Source organism: Coturnix japonica, chromosome 5 (genome assembly GCF_054131305.1).
Source record: "Coturnix japonica strain WE chromosome 5, WE-NBRP24, whole genome shotgun sequence".
Classification (NCBI taxonomy): Eukaryota; Metazoa; Chordata; class Aves; order Galliformes; family Phasianidae; genus Coturnix; species Coturnix japonica.
The window spans coordinates 43,138,901-43,157,842 of NC_140667.1; the positions used below are offsets into that span (position 1 = coordinate 43,138,901).

Consider the following 18,942-nt stretch of genomic DNA (forward strand, 5'->3'; position numbering starts at 1 on the left):
AAGCCTGTCCCCTGCAACACCACCACGGTTTTGCAACCTCAAAATGAAGAGCTGGCTTGCCTCCAGCAAGAACAAGCACAGGGCAGGCCCCAAAGACATGTCCTTCTGTACAGCCTGTTCTGAACACCCCAGCAGAGACATCCGTGAAGGGAAACAAAGACGAATGCGGAGCCAGTGTGAAGAGTGGCTTCAAGTTTGAAATTTACCCTTCAGAATCTGTCCTTTGGGCTTACCCTGCTTCTGTGCGCTGCAGAAGCACTCAGTCAAAAGGAAGTCAAGTCCCACATTCAAAACTTAAATAAGCCAGCAAAATTCAAAAAGAGATTACATGCAAGCAATGAGTAGCGAGTCGTAAATATCCTTGACATAAATACATGCTTCCAATATGGAGATTAAGAAACTCAAACATTTTTGTAGACATGCTATTGCTATGTTTTGAGTATCTTATTCCAGAACTATAACACATTAAAAAGTATCATCTGGTGTTTTCAGTGTTAGTCTTAACAGAGCATATACACAAAGATGATTTTAATGGTCTTTCGTTTTAGAGTTAGCTGGTATAGCATCTATCCTTTTACACACCTTTCTTAATCAAATGCATAGCTTTTGAAATAGGTGAAAGGATAAACACACGAGACATTAGATATTCAAGTATACAGTGGTTCACTGATCAACACAGAAGTCAGACAGGAGAGGTAAGTCTGCTACAGAGCTCCAAAAACTAGACTGAAATAGCAGGAACACATGCTATTTGTTTCTATATGTAAACAAGTGCAATAAGAGCACTTAAGTGAAAGCTCTAACCACAACCACTTAGTTCATAGCTTGTCATTTCCATCAAACACAGGTTCTTCAAATCACCGGCTGCTGCAAAGACCTGCAGAAAGGTCAGCACAACTTTAGATAGTCCCTTTCTGCAGTGCACAGAACAACACAACCAAGACAGGTTTTGTTTAACCTCCGCTGCCAGGTTAAACAAACTGTGCGATAACCTTGCCCAAAACAGCCGGCATGTGTAAAGGCATAGCTTGCCCCAGCTCCTTATGGCTGGTTTATCTTAGATAAACCCATGACCTTGACAGACCAGTGAAGTACGATTTTCAACACCTGTAGCGTTATGAACAGAGTGAGTAGCATTACAACCTTCAAAACAGCAAAGTATGCTACACCCACAGACCTCAGATTCCCAAGGCTTAAAATACGTTACAGAAACTGTTTTCATTTTGCAGATTGACAGAGGATTCAACTCTCTTGCTGCACATTCCCAACTCACAAAGTTACCTTAAGCAGAATGAGTTAGCAGTCGATGAAAGATGATATCCTTTGTTAAGTTTACCTCCCTTTTTAGCTAAGAACATCACTGCTCATTCTCAGTACCGTGTCTTCATACCTTCCGTGCTACAAAAGCAAATTTCATAAGACTGTTTTCCAAAGAAAACAGTAATGTACCCTGCCTTTTTCTCTGCCTTGAAAAGGCTGAATTTGAGGTCACAGGGCAAAGAACTAGAGGGACTGCAGGAATGTGATGATCAACAAACTGAATTCCACCCAAAACTCACCTTCTCTATCAAAGCTTATGTTCATACCCAAACTCTTAAAAAAAAAACAACTCAGGGATCACTAGACATAAATGTAAACTCTTCAGTATAAATTACTCTTCAACAAGGCAAGAAATGGTAGAATTTCTTCAGCCTAAATTCACATCAGAAGGAAAACATGTCTATGTTCATACAGATAGATACACACATAGGTATATAAAAGCATGTCTTTTAACACTCAGCATTTCTCTCACATGCTACAGGCCACTCAAACCAAGGTCCATAAACACAATGTCAGCTATATTCCTGTCAAGTTACTGTTTCCTGACAAACACAGATGTGGGGCATTTACTTTGTATTGTGTCCACACCTCAGAGCCTGGGAACAGTTTCTGAAAAAGTGTTTTCTGCTTGCATTCAGCTTTCATCTCCCAGTCATTTACTGGGAAGTAAAGCAAGCTACATCATTTACGTCAAGCAACTTGTTTGTACCAATTCACAGTAATAAATGACCTGATATGTGCAGAAATCCAAGACTTGGGAACTTCTATTCCTCAGCTATAAGTAGGTGAAGGACTAGTTAATATTTAACAGATTAAAGTTTGAGCTACTTTAATATCAAAGAGTAGCTTCCTTTGTAAATACTCAGGAGATGCTCCATTACAACATCTGCAGAACTGACATGAACATCTGTGGAAGCAGAGACCCATCATTGCATCAGGATGACAGCAATGTAAACAAAGACCAAAAAGTAAAGAACTTTACAGACACTGCCCCATGGAAACATGGAGCTCTTCAGTACGCAACCTGCTTTGTTTTGCTGTAAACTTCTATTTACTTGTTGTTTCTGGGTGTTCCCGTATTGTTTTAAGGCTCACCATACTAACACGAGCATGCCAGAGGCAACTTCACCATGCCATAGGCTGTTGCTAAGTGATCCTCTGCAAACACACAAAATTCTTCAGGCAAAAGAGTAAACAACCCTAATAGATTCAATGAATAAAGTTGCACCACATCAACCTTACGAAAATTCAGAAGAAATTCAAATTCACAATCACCGCCAATAATACTTTGTAAGCTTATCCACTGGAACTGAAGTGAACGCTCTAATAGCTCTTCTTTTAAATATTAATGTGATGGTAATACTGCATTAAAACTTGGCTACAGACAGATATGTCAGGGCATTAATAAAGGACATCTTCAAGACAGCATCTCCATGGACAGACTATTTGCATACACATACATTTACACTGCAATTCCTTACACAAAGCAAAACCGTCAGCACACTTGCAACACATATACTCCGTAAAAAGAGTTAAGACTTCATAAGAATATTTGACTGTGGTCATAAAAAGCAATCCTCAAAAATTGGGAATATTCAGCACTGCTATAGACTCATTCAAAAAGATGCACTGACCTAATCGTATGAGCAGCCTAAATTAGTTTAGAAGAAACCTAGCTGCCAATAATATCTAGGATAAGCAGTTGCAGCATCTAGCAAAAACAAGCAGAAGAGAACCTGGGCACTAAGCACATCTGCTGGGAAAGACCCAGAGCTGAGGCTGGTCTCCTACCCCTGCAGGCACTGGAAGCCACATAGGACAGAGATACCAGGAGACTGCAGCTGGCACAGGAGCATTGCTGCTGGGACCTGCTGGAGCTCCAGTCTGCCCTTTTGGCTGCAAGTGAGACAGCAGGAGCCTGAGGATGGACCTGCTACCAGAAAGGAGCCAATGCTCTCTCTAGCTGCTTTTTGGTCACTTAGTTCACTAAGTCAGCCATTAAGGGCTTGAATGGCACGAATTCACCGCAGCAGGCTTCAGAACATCTAATCTGCTTCGCCTCTGTTTCAAACTGCTTTGTACCCACAGTTCAAAAGAAAAACTTCTTTTCAGCTTCAAAAGAAAAACTTCTGCTTTCCCCTTTATAGCTGCTGCTCTTTTTTTAACCACTTAAGGACATTTCCATAAAGGAAGGGATATTACAAGATAAGCTCAACTAGGTCATAAGAACGAACATTTTCCAAGCTCGCCTAAAGTAAAACGATCCCTCTGCAATCAACATAAATTCTCTATGAACAGCAGTTAGCTCACCCTCCAATCTTTGAGATCATAAAGGCAGTGAGCAACCCTAACACAGGAATTCCATGCTGCTAAGGCTACAAGACAGCAGTGTTGAGCAATGAAGATTCTTGTGCAAGAAAACATTTTCAGATGCACTTAGACCTTTGAGTAAAGGAAGCTTTTGGCTCCAATCAACAATTTACTATGAAAACAAATCTGAAAAGCTTTTCTCTGTTTGCAAATTCAGGCAGAAACTCCTCTGCAACAGTTGTTTCCCTTACATCTCAGTCTCTTAGCTCAGCCCTAATGGCATCTTTTCCATTCCCATTTTCAGATGACTCTGTCAAAACACTGTAAATAACTAGTATGCATTTGGGCAAGGAAGTTTTATTTAAAATAAAAATTCTTCACTAACTACTGAAGTAATTGCCCACGTTAGAGCAAATACTCATCTAACAAGGACATGAGATCCACGTAATGCATATAGCAACTTAGATACAAAAGCCCTCTGATTCAGGGAATCATACCTCTTGGGAAACTAAATGAGAATACTCTAAATTACTGAAGCAACCTTACGTTGAAAGGTTGTGATCAGTGAAACTGAGTGAGGTGGCTCAGATCCTAAAATAACAGCCAAGGGAACAGGACAAGTCCTGGATGTATTCTACAGACTGAACACAGGCTTGGGTTCATTCTGCTTAAAAGCACAACTGGAATCAGAAGGCACCTGGAAACTAAGCCTCCTAGGAACAAAACAATACAACTTTATGGAAGAGTTAGCAGGAGTAGTGTAGACCCCGTACTTTGTCAGCAGCACATCTTCAGATATTCTAACAGTATCATCCCTGATGTGAAACTGAGCAATAGATACAAATTCCTGCAAACCTGATATGAGAAGGAGGCTTCTGTCTCCAAGCTCCCTCCAGAGTCACTGAAAGGAAAGTTAACTCCAGACCTGAATCCTGTCTTCAGAAAGAGCTGTTCAAAAAGAAGGGCCCTATTTACACCACTTACTAATGGGACCACTTAGGACTGATCATCCCTCCTGAGATATCCAATGAATATTTCAATCCATTTATTAATAATTGCTGGACCACCCTTGCTCCTGCAATAGCCAACAGAGAACACCACTCATCTCATTTAGGAAACTGAAGCAGCCATCTCCTATTTGACAAGCAATGTGAGATAAGAGAGATGCAAACAAACAGAAAGATCCTCTCAAATTTTCTATAGATGTGACATCATGTTAAGAAGAAACATTTTGGATTACACACTTCCACTTCATTTTAGAGAAATTATGTTTATAATCATCTGTATTTCTATTGGTTCTCTTCCCTCCTCATCAGTCTCAGGAACTCCCACCCTAAGCAATTAACTGCACTGCTTTTGATCAGTAGCAAACCCTCTCAAAATCTATGAAGACAGTGATTAAAAATAACTTACCAAGAAATATACAAGAGCTTTCCATTAATATGCCAGCACACAGCAAAAGTTAAGAAACTTTAGGCTTGCTGTCTTTAAATACCATGTTCCATTGACTCATCATTCAATCTTATTTAACTGTGAAGCACTACAAGACAGAACAAGCATGCAATAAAATGGATCTTCAGATGCAAACATCTCAGATCACAGCTAAGATCAAAGAAGTAGTTTTTGCAGAAGCTGAAGAAAGGAAGCGCCAATAGTAAAAGACTTCCCCACACTTCACTGTTTTGATTGTATTCTTCCTGTGAAACTGCTGCTGTGCCAGTACCCATGATTATTCTCCTTTACACACTCATTTTACTCTACATCTGCTCAATTCAGGTATCTCAAAGCAACTTAAGTGGCATTCCAGTAAATGGAAAGATATCTTCACTAGAAAGCAGAGATAGACTTTTTAAGAGTGCTCAAAGTACCTGCAATAAGCAGGGTATCTCCCCACTGAAATCTCAGTCCCATTATAGTCAGAGAAACCTTTTGCAGAGCTTCCAGAGCGACTAGACTTCCAACCAAAGCATCCCAGCTCCCAGCCTTCAGCACTGGTAGGCATCACCACTTCATAATGACATATCCAGGAGATGGAGTTTAGCAGAGAAGGCTTCACAGGCCAAAGCAGCACAAGCTCACACTTAGAGGCTACTCACTACAGACTTCTAAATCTTACTAATGTTTTCACTGACACAAGAAATCCTGGCAAGTAACTTCAGAGTCCACACCTCACCCAAAGTTGGTGGGAATCAAAGTCAAAAGAAAGCAATTCAAGCAGTCTGTAAGAGACTGTGCATCTCTGAGCCACAAACACCTTCTCTCAGATCTCACATTCACCCCCAAAGAATAAAGATCTAACAGTATTTTTATTGACTTAATTCTTAAAAATTAGACAAAGTAAGTGCTTATTTATTTAATCTGTTCAATCCACATGATGGAAACGTTCTGTTGCTTTCTCTCCCTTCCCTGCCCCACCACATATATATTTATTCTTCTTCCCCACTGGACCAGAAAGGGCCACGCTGTACCTCCCTGACCAACTGCTGATGCAATAGGTACCAACGTGCCAAAGCCATCCCTCTGTTCTGGAACCTGTGCTCCATTTCTGCTGGACACAGAGGCTCTTTAGGTACCAAGATGGTCTCCAGTAGTAGGATCTCCCTTTCTGAGAAGAATCAGAGGCCTGGCATTTGTTTTTCCACAGTCCCACTATTCCTGGGGTACAAAGCTACAACTTTTGCTTATTATTGAATCTTCTTATTTTTTAAAGACTTTGAGGCTTTCGAAATGCTAAGTAGTATCACTGTGTGCTTCTGTTCTAATCTTCTCAAGACTTTACCCAGCTGCCCTCACCTCCCAGAGCACACAAAGCACCCAGACAATCCAGACTAAGCAGGGTTGGAGGGTTTTCACAGCATCGTTTCCAAAAATGCAATACAGACAAAGCTGACTGCCATACTGAGGGGAACATGCACTGCAACGAGGGGCTGGCATGCATGTAAAAATAAAACTTTCATCTCCCTGTGCTACAGGGCCAGCTCTCCAACATCTCAATAAACCTGCTTGCTTTGGAACCTTTCCAGTCACATCTTTCTGTATATGCTGTTGGATATATACTTTATAAGCTCTCTTCTTGTTAGAATGCTGCTGTTCCGAGCTGATTCCATTAATACTTCATGTGAAAATAAACCTCTCTGCATTTCAAGAAAACAACTGTTCCCTGGCAACAATTAGTGGAAACTCTTGCCATTGGTATTTCACTTTGATTGAAGATTTAGGAAGGGGGGAAGGAACCCTCAATTCTCCTTTGCTGTCATCAGTAAAACCCACAGCCCAAAGGACAGTTTTGTTTTCTCAAAAGTAAAAGATTTCAAATATCTCAATTCCCAGAGGGCTGAAGGGAAAAAGAGGAAAAACAAAACAGCAGACTAGACCATTGTAACTACTACAATCAGCTGTTCCACACTGAAAAACATGTTGTCCTCCGTATCCCACTGCTATTAAAAAATGTGCAGCTTGAGATACAATGACTAATCCCACTTTTATAGCCAACCAACTAGAACATCTCTCCAAGATAAAGGAGAGCATTAGTGCTCGTCAGAACCAAAAATACACACGGAAAATAGGAAATCTTAACTATTATAAAATCTGAAAGAAAAAAAAAGTGAGCTAGAGCTCTAGGAAAGCCTGGGCGTGGATGTGCTCAAAAGGGCTTTGAAGTCCCGAGAAATATGAAGGCTCCAAACTCTGTCACACAAAGACGGAACTGGCAATTTGTCAGAAGCCAAAGGGCTGTGGCTAATTATCCTGGATTTGCATAGCTTGTGAAACAAAAATAAATGCATGTCCCCATCAGAGGTACTTGTGATGATTTCCACTTCACTGCACATGTTTTCAATCTTACATTCTTCAAACTAAGCCAAACAGATTTTTTCCTGAAAAAATAAGGTATATGGAGAAGTTCTTTCTTTTCCTCACCAATGCACAGTCATAAGGAATAGAATACTCTACTGGCTGAAGAAAAGCTGACAGTATGCAAATCTAAATTTGGCACTATAATAATTTTGAGGGGTGAAACTGAACAAAACCAAGCTTTAAAAAAAAAAAGTTCAGAAACGGGTTTATGTTTCAGAAACTGTTCAAAACCCATATTTGCTAGATTCCATTAATAGAAAAGATTTATTTACTATGGTTAATGCCTAATTAGCCAATCATTGCATAACTAGGTAAGTTTTCCCCCTGAAACAGTGATGACAGAAGTTAAGAAAGGCTTTTGTAGAAGCACTTAGTGCCCTGGCAGCCTAGTAGCCAGCGCCAAGCTGCTGCCTGCCCAGTGGCCTACAGGCCATGGTACTACTGAGGCTCTGGGTACATGTTACCATGCAAGGCATCATCACAGCTGACTACCTCCTCAAGTGGCTGTTACTGCAAGAGGCTGGGGGAGCTGATAAGAAAAAAACAAATCAGGATGACAGGGAATAATTCAGGGTCTGAGCACCCACACCTCCTCCTCAGACATCTGAGCTGTGCCCTGTTCCATGCAGCCCTGTCAGCACAGCTGCCAACTGGGGCTGGAAGAGCAACAGCATTCCTGTAGAGCTTGCATACGGCCTTCAGTCCTTTTTTGTTTTGTTTGTTTTTCAGTTCCCATCTTAAAAATGGAACAACCTTACCTTCCGACTTGCTACTTTTAACTGGAAAGCATGTATGCATTCAGGAAAAAAAAAAAAAAAAGGAATTTATGAAAAGAGAAAAACATAATCAGTATTTTGGGTTTCAAGTTGCTTGTCTTTTACCATGCGTAGAGCTGGTTTCTCTTGAGACTGCTCACACCAGAGCAGGTTCTTTAAAGGAGAAGCAAGTGAAAGAAACCCTGCTGCTCAACACAGGCAAACAACATTCCCTGTCAGATAAACTTTGTCCGGCAGATCAGTACCAAGATATTCTCTACCTAAAAGCAGGGCTAGAGGAACAGGCAGTGCAAGGTGACAAAAGCCAAGCTTTCTAGGAATAACAAGCAAGCAAAGAGCAGATGTCTGAGATATCCCCTGCTACTACAAGTACATGCATTAGCATGTACAAGGCAACATGCAGGCCAGCAGTGATAACACATGGCCATCCATCCAGCTCTAGCAGAGCATCAGGCATCAATATTCCAGGTACGCCCCTGGGGCACAGATTCCCAATACAGGTTATTGTGGCATCTTGACAATGCTGTAGAATTTGAAACCATTTAAGTAACTCTGCGAAGTCCTGCCTAGTTCTGTCTAAATGTTTCCCAAATGCTCTTTAAATAAACAAATTCTTTCCAATTATTTTGTGAATATCTAATGACTAGCCATTGAGTTACATAAACATCAGCAAAACAACCTAAATATCTAAATGCATTTGTGCATCCTGCATGCATTGATACATCAAAGACTCAAGTAACACGTTGAAAGACAGCAACTTTAGCCCAAAAGGTAAAACAGAATCTGTTCTCTGTTTATCTAATCATAGGATCATTTAATTCATTTCATACAGTCACAGCTTAAGTGCACACAGCAGGAACTAGGCACGTACAACAAATGCAGACAGTGGATTGTAAACCAAAGAATGACACAAATACAAGCTAGCTTTCTTCTTGTGCTGCTTGTTGAGGATGTACTCTGTATACGTTGGTTGTACTTATCAATCCAGAGATACTCTAACAGAACTTATAAAAGAAGCTGCTTCTTAGCTCTGAGCAATAGGAGGCACAAGCAAGGAAGATGCTGCTGTAGTGGTGAAAGGGTACTAGAATTAAGTCTAAATTCAGCCACTAAAATACGTGCCTTCTTTGCTCATAATACCATGCAGTTCACAGATAACCAGACCTACTAGAAAGACATTCTCCAAGGCTAACTTGTAATTTTTTAAAAGCCTTTATTGACAAGATTTAGAATCATATGGATTTATTTTTTCTTCTTTTGAAGAGTTCCTACTCCTTGTTGGTGTTGAGTCACAAGGACATAAGAGCAGCATCAATTATCAGTTAATAATACCCACTTTTCCTCTACTGAGGCAGGTTTGTTGCTGCAACTAGGACATAAGAAATAACAGGACAAGAGGGAATGGTCTCAAGTTGCACCAGGGGACATTCAGTTTGTTATGTTAGGAAAAAATTAATCTCAAAAAGAATAGTGAGGCATTGGAACAGGTTGTGTTCCCAGGAGGTGCAGTCACCATCCCTGTAGGTGCTCAAGAAATGCAGAGATGTGGCATTAAGAGACATGGATTAGTGGGCATGGTGATGATAGGTTGACAGTTGAACTCTTCAGTACTGCTTCTCTGCTCCCTTGGCTGTAAAAACACTACTACCATAACTGTTTCAAAGGCCAGCTCCTGTATCTGCTAAATCTGACCATCTTTAAATAATGTAAGCACAGACTAATATCACCTAATCAAATCTTATTATTTAATAGAGACAGGAAAAAGCCAACCTTGTCTGCACTTTCACTTTGACACCTGTACTAGATGGGCTTGATACATAGTTGGCCAAATGGGACCCACTTCTTTTCCCACAACCAGTATTGATAGCAGAGAAGTGAAGAAAAAAAGAAAAGTAACTGAGTAGTTTTCACTCACCTGTACAACTTCCACTCCTCTTTTCCTGAAAAAGAAAAAAACAAAACAAAAAGGTTATTGTTTGAATGTGGGAAAAACACACAGCAAACATTGATGGTATAAGGTTGCTTCGTACTAGAACGCAAATGCTAAAAACCTGAATTTGCTAACTGACACTCAGTAAAGCATCTGTTCAGTTCTATTCTGCCTACGAAGCACTTTGGCAGTTTCTAAACCGTGGCCTCAGCATGGACATGGGACATGCACTGAGCAGGTCTCCTGCTGGGCCCCATACAGCTGCCCTGTGGGCAGAGGTGGGAAGCAGGTGATGCAAGGGAGAGAGCACCTCAATTCCCATCATACATCAAAAAGCTCAGAACTAAAACTAGCAAAGCCAGTTCAGTCCAATCCACTCCACTAGTGTAAGAATTGAGATTCAGGTACACGCAGCCCAGCAATGTTCAGTCACTGCATTTGACAAGTTATCAAGGAAAACAAACCATTTCTGCTTTAGTCTGGAGAGCAGAACTAAGTATCTGGCACAAAGCCCAGTCATTCCTATTCCATGCCACTTTCCCACTACATGAGGGCTATTTAAATACATTATGAACCTCTCCTCACTTTGAGGACATAAGGAATTTAGTTTAAGAATCAAAAGCCTCATCAAGAACACAACTGGAATCTCTTTTTCTCACTCCCACTAACCTCATACATGAAAATTAAAGACCCTTGCTGGAGAGGTCACAGAGCAGTGCTGCCTGACTGTCCCAGCACCCTCCTATCTATGAGTACCTATATTGCTGCACACAGTCACAACTGTTGGCTACTGCTGAATGCACAATGGCTCTTCCAGTTTTATCCCCAATACAGTAAGTCTTTCTTTTGGAAGGCCATTACAAAGATGCCCAAAGGGACAGGCAATCCATCAGCATCTATGACATAAATTTTTCCCTTCACATGCCTGGAGTTTCTCTGGCTGAAAAGCAGCCTGCGTGCACTGCACAGTCACAACAGAGCTCATCGTTGCTCAGCAAGGAAATTAAAAAGAAAATGAAACCAAGCACCTCTTACAGAGAATTTCAAAGCCCTCTTGCAAATAACAGTTGCCTGTAAATGGTGGGTGATTGATGTGTTGCCATTAGAGTGCGGGAAGCATTGCTGCAGAATGGCACCTGAGGCCAGCCAGATGCATTCCAATTATGCTCTGGGAAGAAAAAGACTCTTGTAGAGAAAGAGTTAATAGCCAAATTGCTGAAACAATAACTTCACACAGCTCAGGGAGATAAACACGAAATACAAGGTAGGAAGTGTTGTGTGCTTTTTGTGTGTATGTGTAAATGAGCGCTGCAGCCCACTCGTACATTCCAAGTACTGTAAGCTAAGACTTAAAATAACCAAACCAGTTACATTTTTGCTGTGTCTGCTCTGGAGTAAAACAGAGCAACTTAAAACTGCCATAAAAATACACCAGGTTTCAGCAAGGACTACTCCAGAGCTCCTTGAAGGACGGCCTCTGATGGAAAAGGCTGCATTTTTTGCCATGCCTACACACAATGAATAAGTTTTGTCCCACTTTAAAGAAGAAAAATGCTTGAAAGCTGGTTGCCAAAGCTACTGGAGAAGGAATTGGCCTAAAGGTTTTCTAGAATGACCCCCAAAATGGACTCTGCATATTTACTGGGATTTACAGAAAGTGACTGTACTGCATCAGCAGAAGGTAGAAGCCAGCCTACAACTTTTGTTTAACACACAAACAGCGACAAGCATCTGGTGCTGAAGACCCTGTCACACACTTAATGGCTATGGGAAGGAGGAAGAGATCAGCAAGGTTGGCTTGCAGCGCTGGCTCTTCCATTTCTCAATGGGGGACTTTCCCCTTCGGTTATCTGAAATATTAGAACTACTGACACTTAAACCCAGGAGACAAGAAACCACAGAAGTCAGATCCTGCCTGAGGAAGGGCAGTGGAGTTTTAGAACTGATCTTCTACCATACACTCAGACTAAGTGGAACAGTTTTGGTTGTTTGCTTCCTTTAACATTCAAAGTGAACAGTTTGAACTAATTCACCCCCAATTTAACATCTTGGACTAAAATACCATAGAGAATGACAGTTAAAAAAATTACTATATATAATGTCAAACATTACAGCCAGGGTTAAATTTAGTAGCGTATTTTCTGCTGTCTGGTCTGAGTGACAGATTGAAAAATGGCAAGCAATTTACAATTTGAGAACAAAAAAGCAATCATGATACCTGCTTTAATAGCCCAAGCAGTTATTAATGCATGCAGTGAAGTTCATTTTCTCAGATACGAGGATGTTTCACCCCCAGAAGGTCCCACTTAGAAAAGTAGCAAATAATAACATATTGTTTTGACATAAAACATAAAAGCATTTTTTGCTTTCCAAGGGATTTGCATAAATATTAATGAACCAGAGTAAAAACAGCATCCAGTCAGATTTTCCACCTGAAATTATCAGGCCCTGAGGATGGCACCCTACAAAAAATACCAAAGCAAAGTGCAAAAATCAGCAAACACCGGCCACCCGCAGCCTCACAGACATCCTGTTTTTCTCTTCCAAGCACAAAGGCGAGCTCAGCTAATTTGCACGAGTTTTTCCATCAGCAGGGCACCCTGCATTTCTGCCAGGGAATATTTTGAGGTTCCATGCTTTTATTACCTTCCCTCACTGATGGATGTACATTACTGCCTATAAGAGAAGCAACCAGACAGCAGCTGCACAGGAGTACATGCTGCTGGGACACACAGGCTTACAGTCATGGGTCACACTGAAGTTAGCTGAAGGCACCTGAAGAGCTACAAGATTTGGAAGTAACATAAGAATTCTGGTTTTGCTTTGCACCCAATCTATTAAGCAGGGAATGAATCAGAGGTAATTTTGCTAATAGAAATCCAGCTTTTCCTTTTAGAAAGGTTTTTCTCTTCTTCCATCAGTATTTTTGAAAGATTTAGGACGGGAATTAGTCAGAAGTTGATATTTGGGATGGGAGGAATCCTTGGCATTCTGTATCTCTGTGAAGCATTATAGATTCAAAGAAGGGCAATCAGGTATATCCTTATAAATAGGTAGTCACAGATAGTGCTGTATGCTTTAAGTGCTCTTCAGATAAGCTGAAGAAATGAGACCTCTGGGGGAAAGCCACGTATGTGCATTTCATCCTTCTTTTTATAACCACATAGAATCACATCGAATGGGGAACAGACCTTGTACATTGGACACTACAACACGGCAAGCAATTTTCATGCAGCCATCCCACATGACAGCTGGGAGAGCCATCTAATCTGCTCCACATCTTCAAAGCATTATATCATCCCCACTATAGCTATAAAACTACTCCTTTGAGCACCGTACCAGAACAAGGTACCGGGAAATGGATAAGAAAATAAGAGCTTTCTGGCAGGACAGGCAGCAACATCACTCTGGCATTACCTGAGGCACCAGAATGCTTCCACACACCTTAATTCCCACCACAACAAAGGCACCTCCCAGAAAAGAGCCAGCTAGAAGCCCTCTAACCTGCCATCCTGCCAGACCAATGACAAACTGAAGTATCCAACATCAAGACTTCAATGACTGAAACTGCAAGGAGGAGAAAGCCACAAAAGAAAGAAACCAGACACTCTGAAAGGTGTGAAAGGGAATAAACTACCTGAAGTCACTAAATGTTAAGCCTATATTCCAGTAATACAAACTCAAAAGGATCTGTTTTCTTCTATCATCTTTTTAAACTAGACATTTGAGACACTCCAGTGGTGCTGATCTCTACACGACGTTCTTGGAACTTAGTGATCTCAGGTTCCTTGAGTCCATACTCACTGTTTTCCCAGGAGGGGCACAAAACCACAGTAATAAAGAGGGAAAAAAAAAAAGAAAGAGGCGCAATCACGGGAAGAAGGAACGATTAACAGCTGCGCAGAAAAATGACTTAAGACAATGACCTATTCATCCTACCAGACATTCAAAGGCATATTTAGTACCTGGTGGCAATTATGAGCAATTACGCAGGGTTTAGCTTTCAACCATAGGCACACAACATCAGTGAGACCTTCAGACCTTATCAGATTGAGTTTCCACCCATGGCAAGCAGCCACACCACATGCTCTCTCATAAACTTATTAAAAATCATCTTCAAACCAAGCTGCCTTGGCACTGTATCTTCCATTACAAGATATAGTTCCCCAAAGGTCACAGTCCTTCAGATTTGCACACTAAGTTGTTCCAGCACCACCCTTTGGCTTCAATAAACTGCCTGCCTCTTTAAGTGCTGCAAAAAGCACTATGCCCTCCCTGTGCCAGGCTCCCTTTGTCTCCCCATGATCCCAGTCACCCTAGTGTTAATGTGACCCTCTGCAAAAAGCAAACACTTGACCCATCCCTTTCAATAGTCTTTCTAAGATCACAAGGCACCTGTGATGACTGAAAGAGCCACGGAAAGAGTAGATAGAATCCCAAGGCAGAAGACAATATTGCTACCGAGTACAGACATAGTATTTATCTTCCATTTTTCCAAGGGCAAAAAGGTGCATTAGCCGAAAGGTGATTTGTTTACATCTGAATTTCCAGATACTGTCAAAATGCAGGAAAAGCTATTTCAAGCTCCTTAACAGCTATTATACTGGAGTAGGAAGACAGCCATTAGTGTCTCCTCAACTTTCCTAGTACAACAGAAGTAACTAAAACCATTCTAAAAGGCTCGCCAGGAAAAGACACCTTCACTAAAACCAAAAGGAAGACTCGCATCAACCTGATGAAGGCTTCATCAGTGTCGAGTCAGGGTAACACTGCTAGAACTGCTCTAGACTGAAAGCTAATGGTAACTGGTCCTGCCATTTCTCATTTGCAGCAGCTGAGGATCCAATACACAGGTGATTTTTCAGTTTTTCAAATGACAGGAGTTCACCTTCTACATTTAACTTCACCAAGGCCTCGCCAGCACTCAAAGCAATGGGTCTATATATCCCAAACAACACAGATCATTAAAATGCTCCCTCACTGGCCACTCTGAGAAACTTGTTCCATCACATTTTTCCTTGCAAGTAAAAGCACACACGATGTGCTGGAAAAGCACAATGTACCTCTACACCACTGTGTAAAATGAGATTTAAAAGGATTGACAGAACAATGCCGTTCTAAGAAAGTGAACAAGGTAGGATGGTCAGTCACAAACTGTAAAGTGAAACAAAGAGCACTAAATTTATAGAAAGTCAGCAATCCTGCCACCAGTGATAGCTAGAATTCCTATATTTGCATGGTTCTTTCTATTCTTTCTAACTTTATGCTCAGACACCTTCCTTAAGGCTTCTGCCTCACTATTCAGTGTGACGCAACATAAAATGACTTTCTTTTCAATATAGTTTTTAATTTTTAACTCGTGTACACCAAGGCTGGTAAAACCTGCATACATATTTTATAAGCAGCTTTCTCTGAGAATTTTAACAGCTGTCAACGTCTCTTTATTAAAACAGTTGTCTTCCATGTTTTGGTTAACAAATACACTGAAGGCTTCCGAGGCTTTTATAAGGCAAGATAAGGTTTAAATAGAGACAGCATGCACTCTTCCTTGCATATGGACACTACACAATCATAACACACATGAAGACACCCACAAAGTTGTTTCATTAACAGTTTTCAACTTATGCACCATTGTCACATAATAATTCTGACTGCCCCATCTGTCTTTCCCCTGACTTTCTGAAAGCATCTGCTAATTGTCTGCCAGGAGTCTGACCCTCGCAGGGCTTCTCTCAGTTCTAGGCATCTACTGCAGTCATCTTTAACAACCTTACCATGGGAGCCTGCACACAGCTACCTAGCAAACACATCCAGGAAAACAAACTGCATTAGGAACACTCATTTACTAGAACCATTATCCACAGTTTATCTTACCTAGAGCAGAATCCCCCTGGGCAGCACATCTGAAAAGCATCCAACTCTATCAACCCAGAGAGCTACTACTGTTACACCAATCAGCCCCAACAGCAAAGCCCATCCACAACCACAGTGTCTCTCAATTGAGCCCCTGAAAGGTTTGCAGAGAGCTTATGGCTCTCCCACAGAGTTGATGCTCAGCCTATTAACATCAGTTGGAGGCACTTTTTCTAATAGTGCAGCACTTGAAGATGAATTTTTGCCATAATCCTCTGAATTAAGAGCATCCAGGTGTGAGGTGTGGAAATCTCCTTCTTACAATGCCTGTCTACAAAAAATGTAATACACAGCAAACCAAACTTAAAAACCCCATACAAGAATGTCTGTTAAATTCTCACACACTAATCAAGGCAAAGAACTGCTGAGTTTCTTAAAAAACAAGGTAAAAAAGAAGGTACTTAGAGCAGACGTAAATCAGGGGCTGCTTCCACACAGCTCTTTCTATTCCATTCTCCACCTCTCCAGCAAACTACTGCTACCTGCTTGCTTCCACAAGTCTTATCTGGATTCTTAACTCCTACCCGAACAAAAGCAGCCTGTTAGCCTTCCGGAAATTTGGGCCTGGAGCTTGCATTCCAAGCAGCTTCCCATGCTCTCCATACAGTCAGCACGGATAGCAAGACCAGACCCGGCTGGCCCTACATACCACATGGGAGAACAAATGCATCCCCACCCTGCTACGAACACAGGGCACTGAGCAATGGACACGTCTCTGCCAGGCAAGCTTTCATACTGAAACAGCTTTTATTCCATTAATCCTGAAATCCAACGCTGAACTTCCACTGCAGCTTCTGAAGACATTGGCAAACAGCCCTGAATAAACCTTCTGCAGTTTTACAGAGACCAGACATGCACTGAGACATACATGAGAAAGGTGTAATGCAAGCTTTTTTCCACTCGGATCTCTGAAAGAGACTGGGTATTTTTGGCAGATATTAGAGATTTATTTAAAATCAGCAACCTGCCATGCAAAAATACGTTTATTCATTTCCAGCAAGGCTTCAAGTAAGATATATAGGTGCCTGGGGCTTTTTCCTGCATGCAAAACTTTGTCATACAAACATGACAGTTAAGTTAGCACGTCTGCTCACCACAGAATCCTGATTGCAACTTCTTTTTGTTTTTGCACAACGGATGGCCCCAATGTTTTAGCACACTGCAAGCCAGATATCACATCTTCCTCAAGCGCCATTAGCTCTGAGAGTACTTGTGATTCCTCATCTCCTACGTTCACCAAGTGACCACCTTTCTTCTTCACGTATGGAACCAGAGATAGGCATTGACTCAGCTATAGCTGACGAGAGGACTCTCCACCCAGAAGTTACCGTCACTGATACCAAACTGGCTTCTCACCTGATGAACATCTGGATATCAAGGGAGAGGGCCTACAGAAAATGATGAATGCAAGAAATGTTCCTAGAAGTCTTTCCACTCTTAGCTCAGCACCTGTTTAGACTCAAATAACTCACCCATTCAGTTCCTGGTTTGCTTGCTGCCTTTGACATGCATTTCATACTTGAGCCTTCTGTTTGGGCTATTTCTGAAAGCAGCTACTATTTTAAAGAGAAGCATTTAAGCAAAAAATTAATAACTGGCTAAAAAACAGTTCCACAAGTTCAGTATTATATGAAACCGGGGTTCACCCTTATTTGCTGTGCACCATCCCCCAACCTGCACCCTCTGAATACTGTAGGAACCATGTCATCAGCAGACAGAAATCCAACTGGAATGCGGAAAGTGCAATCCTGCTGTCTAGTTCCCTTTATGAGAAGAAAAAGGTGTTCAGCAGAAAGCCCATGGTACAAATTAAAAGCAAATTGGATTGCTTTTCTTCACTTCAACATATTCAGATGCCAGTACCAATACATGGAATTTCCTTCCCCTGCAACGTACTCCTCTGATAGTTTACATCAACATAGATCACAGAAATGATTTTACTGTATTTGGAAGCTTCATTAGGAAGGCCTGCAATAAAACGAAAGTTTGGCTTCCAAGAAGTGATGACCACACTGTTTAAAACATTCTGTTTATTGACATGCAGCCAAATTCCCTGAGAAGAAAGAGGATGGAGCATTTGACAGCGCTGCAGAAAATCATCTTGGTGCTCTACACAAATTACACATGATTCTGGAAATCAAAATGTGAGCAACATGCAGTAATTGAGTATGATGCTTCTCATAAGGAAAAAAGATCTAAACTGAGAGATAGTTAAGGAATTATTTTAATTATATTGCATATATAGTACTACTAATGGCTGATGTGGGAATAAATAGCTTTTTCCCTCAGGAGGGAAAAATAGTTTTCTGCTAGTATTGCTAGACAGCAGAAAGAAATCCAACATATGGAACAACATACTGCCCTCAATGTTTTAGTATCAAGGCAGTCTAATCAGGAGGATTCACAGAAATATACCACAAGCTTTGTGCAGTGAGGGATATAGGATCCTTCTGTACAGAACAGTTTAAGTCAGAGAGAGTAAATCTGAGGCTGGAGCAGAGATGAGACATTAAAACAAAGCCTCCATCACTCAAGATAGTTTCTGCACCTGAAAAAGACAGAACAGGATCTCCAAGAAACCTCCACCCCAGCTGGAGAAAATTCCATCGCGGTGTCTGAACCACTTCAGAAATGCACATCTGTGTGGATACTGCATATGCATCTATTTTGTCAGACATTTTATCTACTTTAGATTACACTGAACTTTGTTGCTATAGTAAGATTAAAGTTCTCCCTATTTCTTTCAGTCCACGGGCTTCTTGCTTTGAGCAGCAGCATATGCAGAGTTCTGCCAGAACACCCATTTTCTCATTTGCTTCAGTCTCAAAGAACAGCTAC

The 18,942-nt window shown here is 41.2% G+C and overlaps 1 protein-coding gene across 3 annotated transcripts in view; it reads right to left on the reverse strand.

Annotated features, from left to right (window-relative positions):
* ITPK1 (inositol-tetrakisphosphate 1-kinase) overlaps nt 1-18,942 on the reverse strand; it is a 117,845-nt gene that overhangs the window by 81,671 nt on the left and 17,232 nt on the right. For 2 of the 3 annotated variants that reach the window (XM_015865245.2, XM_085549393.1), the window contains exon 3: nt 10,177-10,201. The exons of the other annotated variant lie outside the window; for it this stretch is intronic. In XM_015865245.2, coding sequence (XP_015720731.1) covers nt 10,177-10,201 — 25 coding nt within the window. The remainder of the gene's footprint in view (nt 1-10,176; nt 10,202-18,942) is intronic. 3 annotated transcript variants of the gene reach the window in all.